At 36.4% G+C, this 21,810-nt stretch overlaps 1 protein-coding gene across 1 annotated transcript in view; it reads left to right on the top strand.

Annotated features, from left to right (window-relative positions):
- The window catches only part of TTC3 (tetratricopeptide repeat domain 3), a 69,797-nt gene that overhangs the window by 29,620 nt on the left and 18,367 nt on the right, over positions 1-21,810 (top strand). Inside the window, exons 16-31 of the mRNA XM_061453603.1 lie at positions 635-701; positions 2,733-2,870; positions 3,942-4,022; positions 4,728-4,840; positions 7,593-7,719; positions 9,693-9,815; positions 10,006-10,107; positions 10,797-10,889; positions 11,596-11,660; positions 13,074-13,210; positions 15,433-15,747; positions 16,572-16,835; positions 17,277-17,323; positions 19,414-19,470; positions 20,826-20,902; positions 21,637-21,789. Of these exons, the coding sequence (XP_061309587.1) occupies positions 635-701; positions 2,733-2,870; positions 3,942-4,022; positions 4,728-4,840; positions 7,593-7,719; positions 9,693-9,815; positions 10,006-10,107; positions 10,797-10,889; positions 11,596-11,660; positions 13,074-13,210; positions 15,433-15,747; positions 16,572-16,835; positions 17,277-17,323; positions 19,414-19,470; positions 20,826-20,902; positions 21,637-21,789 (1,959 nt within the window). The remainder of the gene's footprint in view (positions 1-634; positions 702-2,732; positions 2,871-3,941; positions 4,023-4,727; positions 4,841-7,592; positions 7,720-9,692; positions 9,816-10,005; positions 10,108-10,796; positions 10,890-11,595; positions 11,661-13,073; positions 13,211-15,432; positions 15,748-16,571; positions 16,836-17,276; positions 17,324-19,413; positions 19,471-20,825; positions 20,903-21,636; positions 21,790-21,810) is intronic.

The raw sequence follows: 21,810 nt of genomic DNA, 5'->3' as shown, positions 1-21,810 counted from the left end.
TGACTAACAATTTTAGGGATGAAGATTTAGAGTATTAAGCAATACTTTGCCTCTTTGTTATACTTTTCCTGTTCCCTAGTTGTGCATGTGTTTCTGCTGCAGTAGTGAAAAGGAAGAGCTGGGAAGAACAGCTCTATTCCTCTCTTCTCTGCTCTCCCTGCCCCCGCTGTGCATAGCTGCTACATGTATTTTAAGTGGTCATTGGGCTGGAATAAAGGATCTTGTACTTAGGAAAAGTAGAGAAGGGGAAAGAGGCCTAAGTACCTTCTTATGCTGCTACCTTTAGTATAGGGGAGTTCTCTAGTCACCTCTCCCATCCCTTCATAAGATCAACTCAACTGAGAATAAGATGGAGAAGACAAAAGAAAACAAATAAAATTATGGAGAAGACTGCTACTTACCTGAAACCCTAGTGATTCCTGAGCCAGAAGTACATGAACTATATGAATAGTATCATAATCTTTGATAGTGTTATAATACTTACGGCGATTGTGAAAGTGTGCCATAATCACCTTTAGCACGTAGGCAAATATGATGTGGTTGATAAAAGCACAGAAATTACTGTTTCTTGAAAATAAAATTACATAGACAGTACAAGTACAAACTCTTGATGCCATTGTCCTATTATTTGTAGAGATCACCTTGATTTGAAGATAGAATCTAAAGCCGTTCAAGATAAACTCTTCTGTACTATGCAACAGGTAACTGGGAATTCATTACCATACGACCTTAAATGTAAATGATTTGTCACCTTTTAGTAACACTGTCCAGAGTCCCAGTTCATTCAAAAATTTAACACTTCATGCTTGGCATGACTTTTATCAGGAGACAAAGATTATGTGATTGCACTGATTCATTCTGTCTTGTTGCTTGCAGTCTTTTTGCTTCTCCTCTGTCCCCTCTGTAGGACCTCACACTGGAAATTAATGTAACAAAAATTAGTATAGTTATAGAATAATTTAGCTAAACCCATGAGTTAGTAATATAGCTCTCTTGTAGCTTAATTTGTAATAGAAACTACAAAAATCACTGAAATCATTCAGGGATTTATAATACCCCTCTCAAAGTTCTGACCAAATATGTTTTCATGTGTTTGATACATACATTTGGAAATATCCATGGGACATTTTGTTGAATGGCAGTTTAAAACTCTATAAAATTCATAAATTGAGAATTTTCCTTCTCACATCTCATCAGCAATGAATGATGAGTATCCCAAAGGTCTTAAATGAAATCATGGGGACATATGTAATTAATCATTTCCTCTCTGTTAATATGGGGAAGTACATATCAGAAATCTCTATTCTGATTTAATTGCATCTTAAGACAAAACTGGATTCAGGAGAAGGTGCATGTTCTGCCTGCATTAAGACCCCTTATTTCCTTTAAAATACCTATTTTTGTAAGGCTAATGCATTATTATTATTGAAAATAAGGTTTGTACTTTATTTAACCATCTTCATATGTCATGCAGTTTAACATTAATAATTTAACTTTGAATTACTATATTTTATTTTGTTCTGTAACTGTATGGTCTGACAGCATTAACTTGTATCAGTAGTCCTAGGACACTAAAATAAGTCTTAGTAATTTTTTCATTTCCACATTTCTACATTTTGGTCTTTACCTATTTGTAGTTTCCACTGTCCCTGCCAACATATAAACTTTTGTTTATATATGTCATTAGATGATGGGTATTTTCTTATGTTTGTTCTTTTTGATCAATTGATAGGATGAAGACCAAATAATATCAAAATTCATAGGTGCTTAGGAAAATACATTGCGGACACACATTAAATTTAGTTTGTCAAAAGCCTAATTCAGTTCACAGGAATACATTAATGTTGTTATGTTCCATTCTTCCCAACCTTCCCATTCTTTCACTTTTTCCCTGCCCATGATGGTTTCTTCAGAATCCAAGGCTCAAATGTTAATATATGGAGAGAGGGAAGGGGCAGTTAGCAAAGAGCTTGTAAAGTGGAATTACTTCATACTGAAGATTAATTCATACTAAAATGAGGTATTGGCATAAACTACACAGATGGACTTCCTTATTACTCTTTGTATTTTGTTTATGATTGCAGGAGTAGGTGTCGAAAGAGCTTCTTAAATAGTCAAATTACTTCTACCCTGGCACAGTGATCTGCTTCCCAAAGCTAATTTTATTTTAGTTTTTCAACAGATCAGAGGAATAGACGTACCTAATCTACAGCTGCTTGTCTTGATTTAAAGTCTCACTGCTGGGAATTCCCACAGACTTCAGGAAGTGTCTGTAGTGAAAGGCTAGTAACATAATGCATTCTGAAACCTTCTAGCGTTAACTATTAACCTAGATGGAGAGGAAGTGTAGTCAGAAGGAAATAGTTCTCAGGTTTTACAAAAATGTTTGTACACAAAATGGAGTGTACAAGTGATGAAAAGCGTAAGTCTGAGGGGGTTTTTCTTAGCTATAAGAATGGTTAAAATGATGCTTGAAACTAAACTTGAAACTTTCTGGAGAGAAAAAGGATCTAAACTTAGAACAAAACCTAGACTTTAAAGAGATTAACAGCAGTAGGTCCATGCTTTTTAAAAATGTACCTGGTTTTCTGCTTTAAAGTGGCACTGTGATAGAACTGTAGGAAGTACAGAATTTTAACAGTTGTCTGTGGGATTTTAGTATATAGTTTGTTTGCTTAAAAAAAGGGAAAAAATGTTTTCTTTTGGACTTACTATTTTCCTAAATGTTCTAGGTCGATTTAACTATGTTCCCAGAGGAAGTTAAATCCCTTGTTCATGACGGTTATACAGCCTTGATGGACCAGCGGTGTCACAGCGCTGAACAAGCATTTTCACGATTGTTGAGCATTCTGAATCCTTCAGAATTAAAGGTAAACCAAGAGGAATAACTTAGTTTATTGGAGTACTTGAGATTTATGCTTTCAATACCATGTTCGTTCTTTCCTTCTTCTGAAACAGTCATTATTTTTGACTTGTTGCCAGTGATGTTTACTACAGTGCCAAGTGTTTCACTGATAAGTATGCCGAGGAGCTTACAAGTGAGAACAGGATTAAATAAAAAAAACATAGTGGGGAAGTATTTTTGTAACATTCAGCATGCATTGCATTTCTAGATGCAGTCTGAAAAATACTTACTAAAATAATGAGTAATATAAGCTAGTCTTATCAAATACCTTTTTTGATAAGAAACTACTGTACGTTTTCAGCTTAATCCCTATTCATAATAATGTAGGGTAAAAAGAATTAATATTCTTCAGGTCAGATAACTCTTCGATGGCAAATACTTTGAAATTTTGGGTATATGTATCTAGCCAATTAGCCATTGACCCATTTGTCTCCCAGATTTCTTTAAATTCTTGTACTATAGTATTAAGTTTTGTGTGACGGTGCATGTGCACACGCATTGCTGTTTCAGGCTCCCATTTTAATAAGAGTTGTTGCAGCGCTAATAAATCTGCCCAAGCAAGTAATGCACCAATCCATCTGGAATTTCAATCCAGTTTATTAGAGAAGGTGTTTTTTTGGGGGGGGGGTGTGTGTTTGTTTTTTTTTATAATTAAAAAAGCTCAGCCAAACCCAAAACTAGAAAAACCTGCTCAGTTATTAACATGAGCTATAGCAAAGCCAAACTGCACTCTATGAGGTCAACACAGTAAGTCTAGAATGCTGTTAAGTAGTTACACCATTTCTAAAAGCAGAGGTTTTAGGATGTATCACTTTGAAATGCATAGGGGCACCAAAAGTCCTGTAGTAAAGGTGTAGTGGTGTAGTTAACCTTCACTTTTTATGCTAATTATAACAAATCTGGATAGAGGCTATGATAAAGAAGGATTTTTCCTAGCTTTGTTGTAGCAAAGATATTAAATTCACAGTAGGCAATGTCTAGTTACCAGCAAAGTGTTTCTGTGTGTGCTACTACTATAATTTCTCTCTCTTTGCAGCGGCTGAATCTTTGTGTTATTAATTACGTTGTTATCATTTATGGACATGCCACTGCTCTTCTTGGAATAGGACAACCTGAGGTATGACATTAAGGCACTATATGTAGCTTTTATTCAAAACTAGTTCAGCTTGTTGGCCATCCATTTTTGTCTCTTCTTAACAGACAACATGAGTGGGGAAGGAAAGTTCTTGTCACATTTTAGAATCATATGGTTTAATATGTGGGACTAGACCTTTAATGGTTTTGGATAAAGTAAGCCACCAAATTTCTTCATAAAATTTCTTCTTAAGCTTTCAGATGAGATGCTTAAGAATTAATGAGGTATAGTCAGTCATTTTTCTTCCACTTTGTTGTAATGGGGTTGTGCACTAGTGTTTCTAAGACAAACATTTTGCTTCTAAACAAGAGGACAATGCTTTTGGTTCTGGAAAACACCGAAACAGATGTGTGGGTTTTTTGGGGGGTTGGTTTGTTGTTTTTTTCTCCTGCAGTGTTTAAAAATATTCTGTGTCTTACAGTGAATTTAACAGTGGCTGGGCATTTGTAGCTCAGTGAGCTCAGTCATTTAATTTCATTACTTCTGAGGGAGCCTATGATTACAGAATAAGTTTCTTTTTTAAAAAAAGAGAAAGCCTTTTTATGTGATCGTGAGGTTGCTTAATTCCCTTTATTGTTCATCAAGCTAATGAAAGAATAGGGCCTTCTGACCTTCTAATGGAGAAAAAAAAAAGGAGGAAAATACTGGCAAAGCACCACATATTTTTGTCTTAAATTTATTTTGAAGGCATTGGCAAAGGCTGAAGACCAGTTTAAGAAAATAATCGAACAGTACCAGGAAGAAAGATTTGGTTGTTTGGCATATTATGGAATTGGAAAAGTGTACCTCAGGCAAAACAGGTTGGTATAATATAAAGCTTCAGTATTCGATTTAAAAAATATTTTAATGCCACAGAAAAATTATGGACTCAGTCAGAGATCAATGTGATCAGTCAAAAGCCATTTATTATAGAGCATCAGTCCTTTTTATACTGTTTCTCTGCCTTGGCTTGCAATAGCTTGCTGTATTATAATCTGATACATTTATTATAATCGGATACATTTTCTTGTAACACACAGCAACTATGGTTACATTTATAATAGCTCACTATTATATTTGGATACATCTACAATAGCTCGCTGTAGTATAATTAGATACATATTCAATAGCTTGTTGTATTATGATTGGATACATATACAGTAGCTTAGTATACTATACTTTGATACATATTCTTGCAGCACACAGCAACTAGTAGCAATTAATCACATAAGCGTATGAGAATTTAACCTTTAAAATTTGCTATCAGTCCACTATTTTGTATCTTAGCACAGTCCAGTTTCTTCTTATCTTGCTTGCACTGTTACTTTTGCTTCTTTACCCATGTCCTCCTTCATCCTCAGTTCATGTTGAGCTCCATATAGGCACTTGCTGACTTGGGAAAGTGGCCATTCTTTGCTAAAAGTCCATCCACATTTTAAATTGAGAAAATGTGTGGGTTTTTTTAAATTATTCTTTGTTAATCATGAAATTCATATATGAGACCTATTTATTACAACTTTGTTACTGCTAAGGACCTAATGGAAGCTGCTGAATCAAGAGGAGTTTAGGGCACAGGGGTATGACCATCCAGCACCCGCTGCAGTGGAGGGGAGCTCAAAAGAGAAGGTCAAAAAATGATGATCTCAGGGAAAAAGTATTGTAAAGAAAGCTTAACTTATCTCAGTGCTAGGGAGATGGGAGGGTAACCTTGGTTTTAGATAAGGCAGCTGAGCCAGTGAGTCATCGAGTTCCCTGAAACAGATAATGTCTTCTGAGCTAAGCAGACCAGTATGGGAAGAGGTGGGGAGTGGCTCAGCCAAACATAAAGGGCAGAAAGTGGACACCTAATAAACTTGAGAGCAGAGGGCTTGGGCTGGCTTTAACCCAGGTGTTCCTGGCAGTATTTCTTCCCAGCGTTGTGACGGTAAGCATATGGGGACAGGTAATGGGAATCAAGTTTGTAGTAATTCAAATGTGTTTTGCAATTGCTATGTTACGCTTGTGTTGTGATTTCAGTATATCACTGTATTGCTCTACTTAATCAAAATCCTCCATATGCCTGTGGTTGGCTGTGCCTTGGCTGGCTGCCAGACCCTCACCCCACTGTGCTCCCACTCCTCAATGGGAGAAGGGAGAAAAGGTCCAGGGGCTGAGATAAAGACAGCGAGATCACTAGGGCAAACCAGACTCAACTTGAGGAAAAATAATTTAATGTCTGTTAAAATAGAGTTGGATACTGAGAAACAAAGTAAAAAACCTAAAATCACCTTCCTCCTCCTCCCACCTTTATCCCAGGCTTGACTCCCTCATTCCTGACTCCTCTACCTCCTCCTCCCCTGAGCTGCCCAGAGAGATGGGGAATGAGGGTTGTGATAAGTCCCTAATGCTGGGTCTCTGTGTCTCCTTTCTCCAAACACTTCTTCCCCGTTGCAGCATGTGGCCTTTTCACGAGCCACAGTTGCTTTGGGGCAAATCCACCGGCTCTGGCAGGGGTCATCCATGGCTGCAGCGTGGATATCTGTCTGCTCCAGCAGGGTCCTCTCCAGGGGCTGCAGAAGAATCTCCGCTCCATGACAGGAACATCTCCTCATCTTCTCCTTTTTGCCTTCATGCTTGAAGGGCTGTTTCTCAGACTTTTTGTCCTTATTCCTCATAGCCATGCAGTCCTTTATATTGTCCTTTCTTATCCATGCTTTTACTGAGGTGCCATTATCCTCCCTGAGGGACTCAGCTGTGCCTTGTGGTGGAGTTCACTGGAGCCAACTGGAACTGAGGCAGCTCTGGCCGCTCCTTGCAGGGGCTGCCCTTCCGGCACTGGTCCCCACCCCTCTGCTTAACCTTGCCATGTAAACCCAATACAATGCCAAATAAATTAAGTTTGATATTAAACTTTAAAGTCTGTTCACATGGAATATCTAAAAGCACATGGTCAGAGAGTGATCTCCTTTGCACTGCCATAGCATAGCCAGATGTGCTGAGACTCAGGAGGTATCTGCATCCTAGTCCCACAGATGTGGCTTTGTTTCCTTTGGCAGTTAGGACCTGTAGGGAGACTGTGCGTGTGTTCCAAAGAAGTTGTTACACACACACACATGACAAGACAGTTGGCCACCCAGCCTACCCCAGGCAGAGCTGCTCCCATGTATAACACTACCTGAACCCATGTAAAATATACGTATAGGTAACGGAGTCCTGTGCCTCCTCTCTGACTGATCAGGGTTGAAGGTCCCTTGCGATAATACACATGCCCTCACTCTCTGTATTGACAAGCGCACCCATGTTCATGGGTCCCTTGAATATCAGTTTAGGATCTTGGTCTGCCCCATATCCATGCCTGGATTCTGACCTCTTACCCAGGCTGGCATACTGGCTCACTCCTTGATTTTTTTTATACCGAAGAGTCTTTAAACAGATAACTTAATGAACCAGCTGCTCTTTGATTCCACATACTCTTACAGTTACCTTTTTTTTTTTTTTTTTTGCCTTGGATCATGAAATTAATTGTGAAAGTGTTACAGGCTGTGTAGAAGTTACTAATGAACAGTCTGAACATGCACCTGTTTCAAACTGCAGGTTTTCAGATGCGCTTGATCAGTTCATGAAATCGCGAACAATGGTTAATCACAAGATTGTCCCTGGAGTATTAACTTGGCCCACAACATCTCAGGTCATTGAAGAGACACGAACAGAGAATTTACAGGTTTGTTTAATAAAAGAATAAAAAGTCATAAAACCTATTTTGTCAAATGGCCTTTCAAAAAAAAATGAATACAGTTGTCATCCTCCTTTCTGCCGCCCCATTGCAAAGGCCAAAGAAAGATGAGAGGGGTGCAGTGAAGTATGAGACGAAGACAGAATGCGTGTGCAAACTGAATCACCTTTACTGAGTTTCTAGCCATATTTATACAAAATCATACAAACTATTTTTAGGCAAGCTATTTTTAGATTCTAACTATTCAGCTGTTACCCTTGTTTTTCTACTAGCTAAGCTTTGATCAGTTCCAACACTGTAATTTACATTATCTTTGTTTATTAGCTTGTGTCCACCTGTACAGGATATGCTGCATACCAGCATTTGTTATTCACATCTGTGATGTTTTATGGCTGTTTTGGTCACATCTCTTACTTCTTTGAGTGCCTGAGGTTATTAGCAGGTCACCTGTATTCCCACAGTGGGGGTGAAAGGAGGAGGTTTCAGTCTGCAGCAGCCAGTGCAAATGCTGCTGCTCATTGTCTTGAGTTTGTCAACCCTGATGCCTGGTGTTTATAAAGCAGAACTCTTCTTGTGACAGCATACTTGAACATCCTGTTTGATGTTTTTTGAAAATCCCATATTTGAGCATCCCATTTACAGCACAAGGCCAGGGGCTCTGTGTCAGGCTCTATGCTTGGGTATTTTTATGCAATTAATATGGTTCTAATCTGCTCCAAGTATTTCATAATGTGTTAACTACTTAGTTGCATGATACCAAACTTTAAGTAGATGTGAATACCATACACAATGTAACGCTAGAGAGAATTGGTTAAAAATTTGAATTGGCAAAAACGTGAAGTTGAAAATTGCAACTATGGTGCTATATTTAAAACCAAGTAAGAGAGCTTGATCATGTAATTCTTGGCTGATGCAGTGGAAGTTGTGTGGTAAAATTCCCTATTTAAGTTTTAAAATCTAATTTGTGCTTCTGAATTGCTTTCTCAGGCTGAAAAGCTTCCAAAAAGAATATTATTATAATAGTTATTGTTATTGGTTTTTAAATGGTAATTGAGTCACTGTTACTTGTGAAGGGTTTCTGAATAAACCATGTCGTGAGAGGCAAGACGTGTGAGCTCCTCTGCATGGATGCAGTTTGACACAGTAGAGCTTACTGGGTTATCCAGTGTATGAGCTTGGCTATACTATACTGACCTGTTTGGTTTCTGGTAGAAACAGCAATGGTGTTGTTTCCTAAACAAGAACTGACCTAAGATTTCTTGTAGACCCCCTAGCTGATGCCGCGGTAGTCTGGCCATGGTAATATACCAGTGGTCTGGGACTTACGGAAAACATAATTCAAATATCTGAAAGGCTGTAACTAGTGCTCTGTTTGTAATAATATTTTATTAATCTGGGCTTAGTGCCAACCCTGTGGGACTTTCACTGACTTTACATAAAGCCACTGTAATGTCTTTGACTCAGCTGCTATTCTAGATCTCAGTACCTCCAGTGCAGGGCCAGCTTTGAGTTGTCCCTGGGAATATAATTGATTGGGTAGCCAAGATCCCAGGTGAGGCGCTCCTGAAATGCTGGGAAATAGTGTAAATGAACAGACAGTCCCTTTTTGGCACATTATCTGAGTAATCTGGATCATCATTTTGGTAATGGAAAACTTACTGTATTCTCATGCATTTGGAATTGGTCAGCATGTAAAACATTGGTCCAAGATAAACCTGCATGCAGGGAAGCTATGCGTACTTAGCTGATAGGAGTTCAAATGAGCTTTTGAATATTTTGCCATAAAAGGATAATCTTCCATAGCTTTCACTAGAAAAAAAATTATTCTTTTGGTATTAGTCGATTGCTGTTCAAAAACAGATGTGTGTTTCACTGCAGAGTTTCCTAGAAGTTTGTAAGTAGATATTGAATCTTTTCCTGGTTTCTGTGCAATTTGTCTTATGTCATTTTGTTTTTCTCAGCTGACTTTAAAGAATTGTATTGAGGAATGCAAGTTCCCTCCAAAACCAGGTGCAGTTTGTCGATATCAGCAATGCCATGGCTACTCCAAAATCCAGATATTTTTTACAGACCCAGACTTCAAGGTAAATTTTTAGTTTAAAAGTGTTTGGACACAAAACTTAATTTTTACATATTTTCTGTTCCCCTTAATATAAAAGAGCTGTCTGAAACATACCACTTTATCCTGTCTACTGTGAAGTTGTGCACTATTTTCTGTTGATTTTTGGTTACTCTTTTAAAACACATTAAATTCATACTGTTTCTCAATATTAGGGTTTTATACGTATTACTTGCTGTCAGCAATGTAGAGTGGAGTTTCATATCAGTTGTTGGAAAAAGTTGAAAACAACAAACTACAGTGATAAAAATGATAAGGTAAGAGTTGTGTTAAACTCTAAGCATTTTTTTTTTTTCCTTTTTTAGTTAGGATTATAGCATTGCTTTGATTTGGGATAAGTGCAGTGCTACAGCCTGATGTTTCAGCCATATGACAATGGCAGGAGGGGAGACTGGAAAGAGGAATCTCTTGCTAAATTGTCTGACATGCAAGTGTAGGTAAAGCTTGCTGTTGTCTACAGAAGAAAAAAACTGTCTGTGTGAAGGCTTAGTATGCTTAGCCTGTTTCACTTGTATCATTCATGTCTTCCCCATATGGAAGTTTTGATCTTTCTACAGTCTTGCTGTTGAAGCAACAGTTTGACATTGAGTATGTCTAAAGGATTTTTACCAAGTACAGTATCAGCAGCTGGTATAAAATGAAGGAAAATGCAGGCAGTATATGAACTCATAAAAGAATATTCTTAAAGTTGACTCTTGAATGTAAAGCTGAAGGAGGAGGGGCTTTGCTCTAGGTTCGGGAATAAGAGGTGTGTGCCACAGATCTAGGATCCTTTTCATTTGCAGTCCTTGTCAAGTCAGTTGTCACTTGCTTTCCTCATCCAGTAAGAGTTTAGGACTGTGCTAGCTTTAAATACCTTGGACATCTCAAATTAAGAAATTGTAATCTGTATAAAAACATAGATTTTGTATGAATTTAAATGTATTTGTACCATTTTCTCCTACAGGATTTTCTTCAAGAGTTGTGTTTCACTCCTGATTGTACAGGGCTTATATCAAAAATAGTTATTTTCAGTTCTTCTGGTCTGGTAAAATGTGAAGTAAGTTAATGTTCATATAAAATATGAAAATAATCCTTAAAATATTTACTCTGGTAAAGTAGATAAAATGAAGACGAGAATGTAACTGTAAACTCATCAGTAATATACCATCTTAACTACAGAATTTGAGCATTAGCTGGGAATATTAATTACCCATTATCTTCTTAGCTGTTCTTCTGGTGGAGCAGGCATTATTTTATAACGGGTTAGAATTGTCATGGATGGGAACTGGAGTTTCATTTTTTATTTAGTTTGTGTGACATGAAAGAAACTGTTAGTTTAACTCAGACCTAATCTTGTTAAAAGAAATAATGGTGTTATTGGAAGAGTGCTCTTACCCTCTGTAGCAGGAAGATGGATACTTCTTCCCAGAGCAGTATCAACATATGAGAAGCAAAAAACAATAATTGTAAAGTTTGCTTCCTGCCTGCTGGTGAAGCAAAACAGCCTCCAGTTCTTCCTGATCTTGTGTTATCTTTCAGCCTGTCTTTCCTGCAGATAAAGATGTATTGCTATATACCAAGTTGTTGCAATACAAGATAATTTTAGGTAGGCCTTCATGAGGCTTATCTAGGCTGCATTATCTCTTTCATAGTATTACTTTTACTGCTTTCCAAAGCATCAAATGTTCATTCCTGGGTTTTTGAAACAGCAATGTTGCATTGTAACCCAAATTTAATTAATATGATGTCACTTATTTTGGTAGTTTGAACAAAAAATCACAAAAACCAAGGAACCACCAAGAGCCATTATTAAACAGAAATGTTCAAGGTAAGCTCTCTGCTGTTTAAAGCTAAGTTGAATCAATTTGAGAACAAAATAGTTTAGGATTGGTTTTCATGCCTTTTTAAGAATTGCTAAAATACCACAAATACTTTGGAAAGCTGTTCTTACCCTTTGCCTCTGATAAGCTAAAAGGTCTGGTAAAATATGTTATGATCCAAATTAGAAAAAACAATTTACAGAATTACAAATTACAAAAGCATTTAAGTTAACTTGTAAGCAAAGATACAGAACTGCTGATTTATAACCTGAGCACAGAAGGGCATGAAGTGGTATTGCTGAATAAATTCATGGTGGCTTTGTAGTAGTCATACAGTTCTTTAAAACCAGCATTTTCAGTTTGGTCACACAAAACTGTTTTCACATATACAGGATATGAGTTGATGCAAATCTGATTTACCACACTTCTGTATTAATGGATAAACTGTCTATTGCACCATAAGCTTCCCAGCAATTTTGAACCAGTAGTTTTTTAATACAAGTTGTTTGAGTCATCTTTAAGTCTTTATACTTCAAACCTAATTTCATTGTGAAATCTGTGAACAGGGAAGTAACATGTTGTTTGGGGAAAGTGTGATTTGAAGGCGCTGTGCAGAGCTTGAGAACTGTTTCTTTACTTTTGCTCTCCATACATGTCTTTCATTTGTGCCAAGATACTTAACAATTGAAATACTAAAGGGGGGGGGGGGCTGTCATTCTTCTAAATGGGTTGAGTGCCTTACAGTTGACTTTCACTGCATGTGTATCTAGATTAGAATATCACCTCTATTTTCAGTCTGAGATTGCAAGCATAATTCTATTTGTTCCTCATGCTAGAGGGAAGAAAGCAAGAGTTTTAGCTGTATGGGGGAGGTATTGCTGTATGGCATAAGTTCAGCACCTTTGTTCCCACAGAATTTGCTAAATAACCGTGTGTGAATTTTAGAAAATGTAAATAAATACTGTGTAGTGATGCTACTTCAGTTGTTGAAGCATGTACCTTTGACATAACTAAGTCTACACTTTCCAGTCAAATAAGGTTGTAAATAATGAGGAGTCCTGATGAGATGATAAACAAAATTGATTTCTGAAAGTTAAGGAAATACAGCATTAATACTTGGCTCAAAATGCTGAGTTATGAATTAAAAACCTGATAGTATTAATTCTAATCCAGACATCTTAAATGGAAGTAAAAGTTATTGCATTTTGTGGATATTCTCATACTTTATGAAACTAACAAAATTTTGTGGTCTCAACTTCTAAGTGAAAACTAGCTTTCTCATATTTGTACTTTTCAGCATAGTATTTTACAATAGCTGTGTGCTCCATTCTGCTTTAAGACATGAAAAATAACTGAGATGTGCCAAACTCCTTTGGCAACTTAACTAACATTAGGGTCACTGCTTAATTGCTTTTTTTCAGTCTTAGGAAGTTAAAAATGAAAGAAGAAAAAAAGTTACGAAGAAAACGTGCACGAGAAGAGGCACAGAATTCTGCTAAAAGGAAAATGGAAGAAAACCAGATGGGAAAAGAACCATCTCAATACAGTATTCAGAGTGGTATGTAGAAATACAGATTACTGTTCTAAGTTGCCACGAGTAGCATAATTAGCATTCTGAGTGTCCAAAGTCAAATTATAGCAGAATGCTACTATTGAACATAATCCCCCTATGCATTTTTACTTAAGATGCTTTTATTTCAGTTCTGGTTTTGGTTTCTAGATAACTGTAGGATGTTAATATATGGTTAAATTCCATGTAGAAAGCCTTTATTCTTGCTTCACTGGTTCATGAAAAAGCAGTCTGAAGAGGTCAGAGGCTCAAAGTGCAAGTACATCTATTTAAAAGTAGTTTCAGGAAAAGCTTTATAACCAATAAGTTAGGACACTGCTACAAATAAAAAAACCCAGACAGCTGCATTTCAGATAAAGAATGAATGATAGCCTAACTGCAGAAACCGCAGTGACTTAAAGTGTTCAAAAACTGTGTAGATGAGGCCCTCGGTAATACGGTTTATTGGTGGTCTTGGCAGTGTCCTGGGGAAATGGTTGCACTTGATGATCTTAAAGGTCTTTTCGACCATAGTTGATTCTATGATTCTGTGACTTGAAAAGCATATTTTAGAGGACTTGGGAAAATAAAATACTCCAACCTGTAAGTATGTTGTCAGTTAATGCTTCAGCTTTTGTGTTCCAGTTATGTTGGTCTGCAGCGTTTTGTATTTCAGAGGTGTTAAGGCAAGCTATAGTGCAAAGAAATATAGTTTTGTGTTGCTGGGTTTTTTTACTTACGTATTTTTGTCTGTATTATTACTTTTAAAATAGTTCTCATGTTAATTTCTTTGTAGAATTTTGTATTAAGTAGTTCGAGGAAAGTTTTCAGCCTATACATGGCATACTTGGAGTTCTCTAAAACCCTGTTGCTTGCTCAGTGGCATATCCTGGCACTTCTTCCTCTTTAAGTGGCACTTCCCCTATCTGCTTTCCTATGGCTTAGCTTTTGTTCTGGTCCTTGGATCCACTGCAGGTCACTCAGGTATATGTATGTGACTTGGCTGTCCTAAATGCCATTAAAACTTCTAAGAATACTCACTCTGAAGTACTGTGGGTTAAAGTTGGGTCACTGATGCAGGAGTATGTCAGCATGAAGCAATTTAATGCAGTTCTGCAAAAATCTGTGTGTTGGCATTGGCCAACCTTTCTAATTTGTCCCCAGTGAATCCTGTAAGAAAACTGAATTCTTTGGAGGCAATGTATCTATTGCCCTGGGTTTTGGGTTTGGTTTTCTTTTTTGTTTGTTTGGGGGGGGTGTTTTTTTTTTTTGTTTGTTTTGGGGGGGGGGGGTGTGTTTCTTTTTTTGGTTGGGGAAATTTTGTGAGAAAATCTTTCAAAAAAACCTGTCTAATTTAATCTCTCAAGCTGTCCTAGAGGTTGAGGCACCAATTTCAGGGGAGAGCTAGATCTAAAAGGTTTTTTTGTTTAGTTTTATTAGCAGCCACAGCTACCTTTAAATAAGAGCAAATCTGCTCGTACACTGGAGAAGTGCAAGTGAGAGGAGCACTTCTCTGTATCTTACAAATGTACGTACAAACGCTTTTAATGCAGACTCAGGCATGGCTTATACCTGTCAAGTTCATAGTACACAGAACTGTTTGTCTTACAATGCTTAGTTATTCTAGGTATAATATTTAGTGCTTTGTTCTTTAAAAAAATATTTTCGGATCTAAATTTTTTGTTACTGTTACTGTCATTTGAGCTCTGAAAGTGGTATTCTGTGAATGTATGATCTCGAAGAATGATGAAAGCTGAAGGCTGATATGAACCAGTAATCTTTTTCACTCCTGTTCTACAAAGAACCAGTGGCAGGGTCAGGGCAAAGGTGCTTCAGAAGTGTGCTTTTGCTCTGAGAACTGATGCTTGGGGGAATTCTGTCTCTGCATGAGGGCTGGCACGCAGCCCACACAGACAATTCTCTATAGACAATTGCTTGAAGCTATGGTTGCTGGCAGGTAATTTTTTTTTTCCTCTGTGAAATCTACGTAAGGTGCTAAGGATTGTTTCTTTGTGTAAACCAAATTTAAAATAATGTTGTGTCAAATTCATAATGCTATGAATTCCCATAGTTTGTATGGGAAGTTTTATATTCTGTAATTTCCAGTGTTGTGATAAAGCAAATAATTAAAAACCCCACTTAGTCCAGCTTCTCTGTACTTTAAAGTTGGTGTTTCAAATTATGACATGAAATCTTGTTTCCTTTGTTTGTTTCTTTATATCCCATTATAGGTTATGTTCAGGATTTATATGCTGGTGATAGAGTTCTGCAGCGTATCAGTCGAAATGCTGGGCAGATAAAAGCAGCTGTTTATGATACTTCCAAACTATTAAAGGAATTACTTTCATGGTTTGTAATCACTAAGGAAGACTACACGTCATACTCTGAAACTAGTAGCATGACACATGAAGTGATGGAGCAGCTCATCAGTTACTTAATTCAGGAGAAAAACAGAGTAAAAACAAGGGGGTTTATCCATGTGCTGAGTGAGCTGGAAGAAGTGGATCCCAAATTACACAAGTGGCTGAAAGATCTTAACAACTCAGGTAGGCTATATGTTTGTGTAATAGCAGATCTTACTCTGTTATACTTGTTTTGCTTATAGATGAAAAGATAACCTCCCTGTTTTCTAGTCTTGCTTTCTTAACTTTAAATGGTAACGTAAAGCTTTCCTCTTTTTCATTTACTTTATCCTTAGCCAGAATTTCTAGAGAAGAAAGTGCGACCATTGGTAGCACAGAAAAAACTGCTCCTGTCTCTGCAAGTAAAGCATTCTAATGTGGGCAGGGCTTTGTCTGTGTAGGAAAGGGAAAATTTAACCTTTTTTTTTTAATGTCTTTAAATTCCAGATTAGGCTTAAATGATAATATTTGTATGAATATTTTGTTTCAGAAAAGTAAATTGTGGTGGGTTTTTTGTCATAAAAGTTTAGCTGACTGTATAATTTGGAAGTAATTTAATATGGTGCTCTTTGACAGTGCTGCCTTACTCAGTAGTTTCCTATTGAATTTATAATTGGATGAAGATAGAAGTTTGCTTTTTGCAGGCAAAAAGAATGTAAGGTGCCAAAAAAAACCATGGATGAGATTTGGGTTCTTAATTTTGAACTGTAATGTCCATATTCTTTAAGGCATTTATATAAGTTTATTATGCAAATAATAATTTGGTGTTGACTAAGAGTAAAATTTATCTAAACTCCACTTATCATTTTTGTTTGCATTTTTAAGATACAAGAGGTTTTACAAAATTGTTTCTTCTACCATACAATTTTTAGAACAAACTGTTCCTCTTTGAAGAGGAATATTGCATTGTAAGCACTAAAACTCTGAAACTGGAATGAAATGTTTTGGGGTTTTTTAATCTGTTTTAGGCCTGACAGCTACAAAGAACTTTCTTCTTCAATATGGACAGTTTTTACAAGAGCTTGACATTTCTGTTTTAACCACACTCTGGAATGAGAAGTATGGTAGTAAATTTGACTATGTGACAACTGGTTCTGAAGACAAAGAAATTCGAGATTATTTCTTAAAACCACCCCTAGAGAAAACCCGTTGTTTTATATGGCTATTAGAAGACAACAGAGAACATTTTCCATTTCTGCATCAAGCTTTAGATGAATTTTTTGATAAAATGGGTAAGTATGCAAAGGTCATCATTCTTACAAGCACTGTATTTGGTCTGTTTCCACACCACATTTAATGGGCCGAAACCTCAGCAAACTACTATCCACCTTATTATATGGCATCATTGGTGTTCAGTGCAATATGGCCACAAAAGGCAAGCCACCCTTTCTTAGCTTACATTCTGCTGGTTTCTTTCATGTGCCACAACCAGCACATGAGTTTTTCTTTATGTATATATAATGTCCAGCCAAAATAAGTATTTCTCTTTCAGTATTTAAATAAGTATTTATATTATTATCAAGCATAAAGGTTCTGCAGCTACACTCGTTGAGATGCTTTCATGGTATTTGATAAAGAATTATAATAGGTATTACTCTCATTTCATAGCTTACAAGTTACATAAAGTATTACTCTTTCCATTTATGAATGTGATATTGTTATCCTTTTAATAGATGACCCTACTATTGTATTAAAGAAGCAAGAAAATGGAAATATATCGGTAAGTGAAATTAATATTTATTTGATACAAGTTCAGAATAAAGCATGTTTAATATTCAAAAATGTGCAAAAGAGAAGAGAAGTGTATCTCTGTTTATTTTATGTCGTCATTCTTCAGACTGGATAAGAGGTCTACTTACTTTTTTATTTTCCCCTCCTTCCTGTCCCTCCTTTTCTTGAAGCATACAATTTTTCCTAACCTTCTGTCAGTAAAATACTTGTTGGGGTTTCTCTTTAGTTAAAGCACACACCAACAAGATACTTTTTAGATTATGAGCATTTCAAGAAGGCAGATGAGGAGCTTGTAGGGAAAGCGGATGTTCACCCCCACCTTTGGATAGGGAAAATAAGGCACGTGGGATTAGCATTTATGTATTACTTGATACTAGCTGTTTGGTGGTAACTTAGAAAATGTCTCTCTGAAAGTATTATTGGGGAATTAAAAAAAAAAAAGAGACTTTTACTAGCTGTTGTACCGTAGAATAGTTTGGGTTGGAAGGGACCATAAGATCATCTAGTTCCAACCCCATTACCATGGGCAGTTTCACCTCCTACTAGACCAGGTTGCTCAAGGCACTGTCCAACCTGGCCTGAAACATTGCCAGGGATGGAGGATTCACAGCTTCCTTGGGCAGTCTGTTCCAGTGCCTCACCACTCTTCTTTATATCTAACCTAAATCTCCCCTGTTTAAGTTTGAACCCACTGCCCTGTGTCCTATCATGTACTGTCCCTGATAAAAAGTCCCTCTCTGGCATCCTTGGAAGTCCCCTTCAGATACTGGAAGGCTGCTGTGAGGTCTCTACGCAGCCTTCTCTTCTCCAGGCTGAACAACCCCAATTTTCTTAGCCTGTCTTCATGTGGGAGGTGCTGTTGGCCCTGTACCAGCTGTGCTTGGGATTGCCCAGTTGTAGGACCTTGCACTTCTTTGCTGAGCTTCATGAGGTTTGTGTTGGCCCCTTTCTCAAGCATGTCAAGGTCCATCTGGATGGCATCCCTTGTATCTGCATATTTACCATGACAACTGAACTGAAATGTACACTAAAGGAAGAATCACATAACTTGAATCTGTATCATTTTGGACATTAACTGTACTGTATATCTTACAGTCCAAAGCAACAAGGTGGTGTAACCCATCTTTACCTTCAGATGTCACTAAATTGTAAGGCTAGGAATTTGACGTTTATTTCACTAATAAGTAAATTCGAAGTGAGTTAGGCATATTTTACATGTATTCATTATAATTTATAGATGCCTTTCAGATTCAACCCATAAATCTTAAAGTATACATCATTCTGAATCACTTTTTGATTAGTATCTTAATTAAAACCCACCCTAATTGGCAGAAGTATGTTATGTATCTTGGTTAATTATGTGTTTGAGGCACTGTCATTTAAGATTATTCCAGCCTGCAGATAAATATATCTGTACAAATCCAAGATTTACTTTTTATATAGAATAAATCTTTAGAGTTGATTAGTTAATATACGTCCTAATAAAATGCAAAATTCTTTGCTTTTCAATTTCATGAGTTGGAAATCTAAGAATGGATTACAGTAAAATTATTTCTATTTCAATGTTAACTTATATCTTAAAATAGACTGTAAGTTACTCTTAGTAGAGTTATCTTAATCTGTAATCACAATCCTGTTAAAAAGTGAAGATGCATTTTAATTCCTTCATCTTTGCATACCTTAGAAAACTGAAGTGACCAGAATATTTGACAGTTCTGTTTGCTGCTTGTTGCCCACATGTAACTGCTGTGTGGGATGTTGTAGTTCTTTATGCTATAAGCAATGAGTAATCAGCTGAAATACTGAAATGAGAGTATATTCTGGTTTTTAAAATCCATGTTCTCTGTGTTTTAATAAGGAAAATGGTGAAAAAGGACAAAATAGATAAAGTCTTGCAAAGCTCTGTTTCTTTTTGTGTTTTCCAACTGGGGGTGGAGTGGAGAGGGAGAAGATTTCATACTTTGTAAATCTTGCTGGTCAAACCAGAATAAGAGTTTTAATATGAAATTTTGGAGTTTGGGAATGCATCAGGATTTTATTCTAATGAAAAAAATGACAATTTTAATTTTTCTGTTTCAGAGTAATGGTATCAAAGTTAAAAATAAAAACAGGAAGAAGAACTCAAAAGACTCAAGGGTCGGTAACTGCAGCTGCTTACTACAAATATGGTTTAGAATTGCTGGCATACAGATGTATAGAGGCTGTTTTCCTAAATACTTTGTGGTATTTATGTAAATACTGTTCTTTCCTGAAGTAGAGTAATGCTGTTAAGACTCAATTAATGCAGTTTGCATTTGTTACATTACGGATTTTTCAATATAAAATATATTTCTAAACTTAAAAAAGTTATTTATGAATAACTTCGGCTATGACTGGATACTCATACCTTCAGTCTGTCTACTGTCTGAATTCTTAATTACTGTTCTGGTCTTATTTTGGTGAAATGTGAATGCAGTACACTGAATGCTGTAGGGAATAAATACTTTATGCTCCGCTTTTTTTTTCACTGATAAATAGCAAATTGGAGAAGGACACTTTACCCATTATTTTGTGAAAGACAATTGTGTCCCTATACCTCATGACCGTAAATCTGAAATTATGTATTTAACTGTCTTTTCTGATAATTTTTATGGGCTAAAGATGTGAGTGTTCCATTTATTGCTCAGAAAAATGTTGTTAGTTGTGAAGTATTTTACAGGTTTTTCTAGGTATAATAGTTGTACCTGGAGCTTATACTCTCTTTTATCCTGCTTTTCTAGGATTTTGCTTTAATGAAGGCTCCTGATAGTCTTCTTCATTTCCTCCATGCCCTCACCTTTTTATAATTCTACTAGAATTTCAGGAGTAAACTTAAGGTTTTTCTGTTTTCATCGCGAGGTTTTTCTTTTTCTTAGTCAGGTGAATTTATACAAGTCTGTGTATTTCTAAAGATATTAGATAATAAAAATTAAAAAGCAACTAAAACATTTGTAATGGTGAACATAAGAATAACAGGTGTCTTATCCCTAGTTCCACATGTTTTTAATAACTCAGACTTATTTGGAGTAAAATTATTAAAGCTTGAAGGGTCTCAGATGTAAAGGGTGAGTTTCCTAGGAAGTCAGTTGATGTGCAGCTGACTGAAAAGGAGTTATACCGAAGTCCTAACAAAGTGAAGCTGTACTGTTGTTTGGTTTTTAAGCCAAACTCCAAGGAAAATGAGGCACATGTAGGATTTTGGTGAAATTGGAAAAAAAAAAAGGAGGGAGCTTGGGTTGAATATCCCAATTTCTTTTTCCAAAATAAAAAGAAATTAATAATTTTAAATTAAGAACTTTCTTGCTATGGCTTAGTACTGATTATTGTACTTAAGTTTTGCAGTTCATAATATGGCTTCTGAACATGATAAAGTTACAGAACGAGAGTCAGTATAAATAAGTTACTCATAGTCTTTAGAACATTTTGTGTATTCTTTTGTGAGATGAAAAAAATAATAATCTGTTTTTAATTAGTCTGTTCTAGTATTATCCAGTGGAGTTAGTACAGCACCACGGGAAGAAGATAAGATATTTATAGAAGAAAATACTTTGTAAGTACCATTGTGTATCTTTGCTTATTGCCCAAACTCTAAAGTGCTTTGCATGTACCAGGGAAGACAGTGTCTTAGAAAAACCAAGTCTGTGTTAGCATATAAGTGGTTTTGACACAAGCTTGTGTGAAGCCGTTACTTCTCTGCTTCTAGGGCAGGTGTAAGGGGCATTAAAATTGTAAAGATCTTAACAGTGTCAGAAGTAACCAAATGGTTGTCAGGCTGCAGCCCAATACATCTTCTAGGCCATAAGATATCCCTTCAAGTAACATCTTGCCTGCTTTGTGTTCCATTTTTATGTAGCAAGAAATTACTTGATGTATTTGTACATACTCCATAATCACAGCTGAACTTAGCCATCAAACAGGTTATGATGTTGAATTGAGGTCATCTATAGTGTGTTGCTCAGAATTTGTGTGTTAATCAGGAGTCAAGTTCTTGTATTCTGAGCCTGGTTTTGCTCTTGCTTATGGATGTGAAAGCTGCTAGGAAGATCTAGACCCTATTATTGTAGCAAGTTAGTTAATAACTTCAACAGTTAAGTATTCTGGGGACTGTTTATTCTGCTTGTTAGAAAAAAAGCTTGCTATTGGGGTATATTTCTAGCACTATGTAGTTACCATACAGTATATTCTGGTTTCAGTATATGTGAGAAATACAGTTCTTTTCAGAAACAGGTATTATTGTTCATATGCACTACTTATTTTTTTTTTTTTTTTTTTCTAATGGTACAGAGATTTTACAAATTCTTATGAACCATTTGTAATCCCAGAATATATTCAGGGGCAACTAGAGGAATTTGAAGTGCTTCGGGGCATTTCAAATAGTAACCGCTATCAAAGACATTTGGATAATAACCCAGATCCAACCTCTGAGAGCTTGTATGAGTATGTATACATTTCTGTACT

This window comes from Pezoporus flaviventris, unplaced genomic scaffold (assembly GCF_033815535.1).
Source record: "Pezoporus flaviventris isolate CSIRO_AGI_PZ_B2104156 unplaced genomic scaffold, CSIRO_AGI_Pfla_v1 ptg000015l, whole genome shotgun sequence".
NCBI lineage: Eukaryota > Metazoa > Chordata > Aves > Psittaciformes > Psittacidae > Pezoporus > Pezoporus flaviventris.
This window is presented reverse-complemented; position numbering and strand designations above follow the sequence as displayed.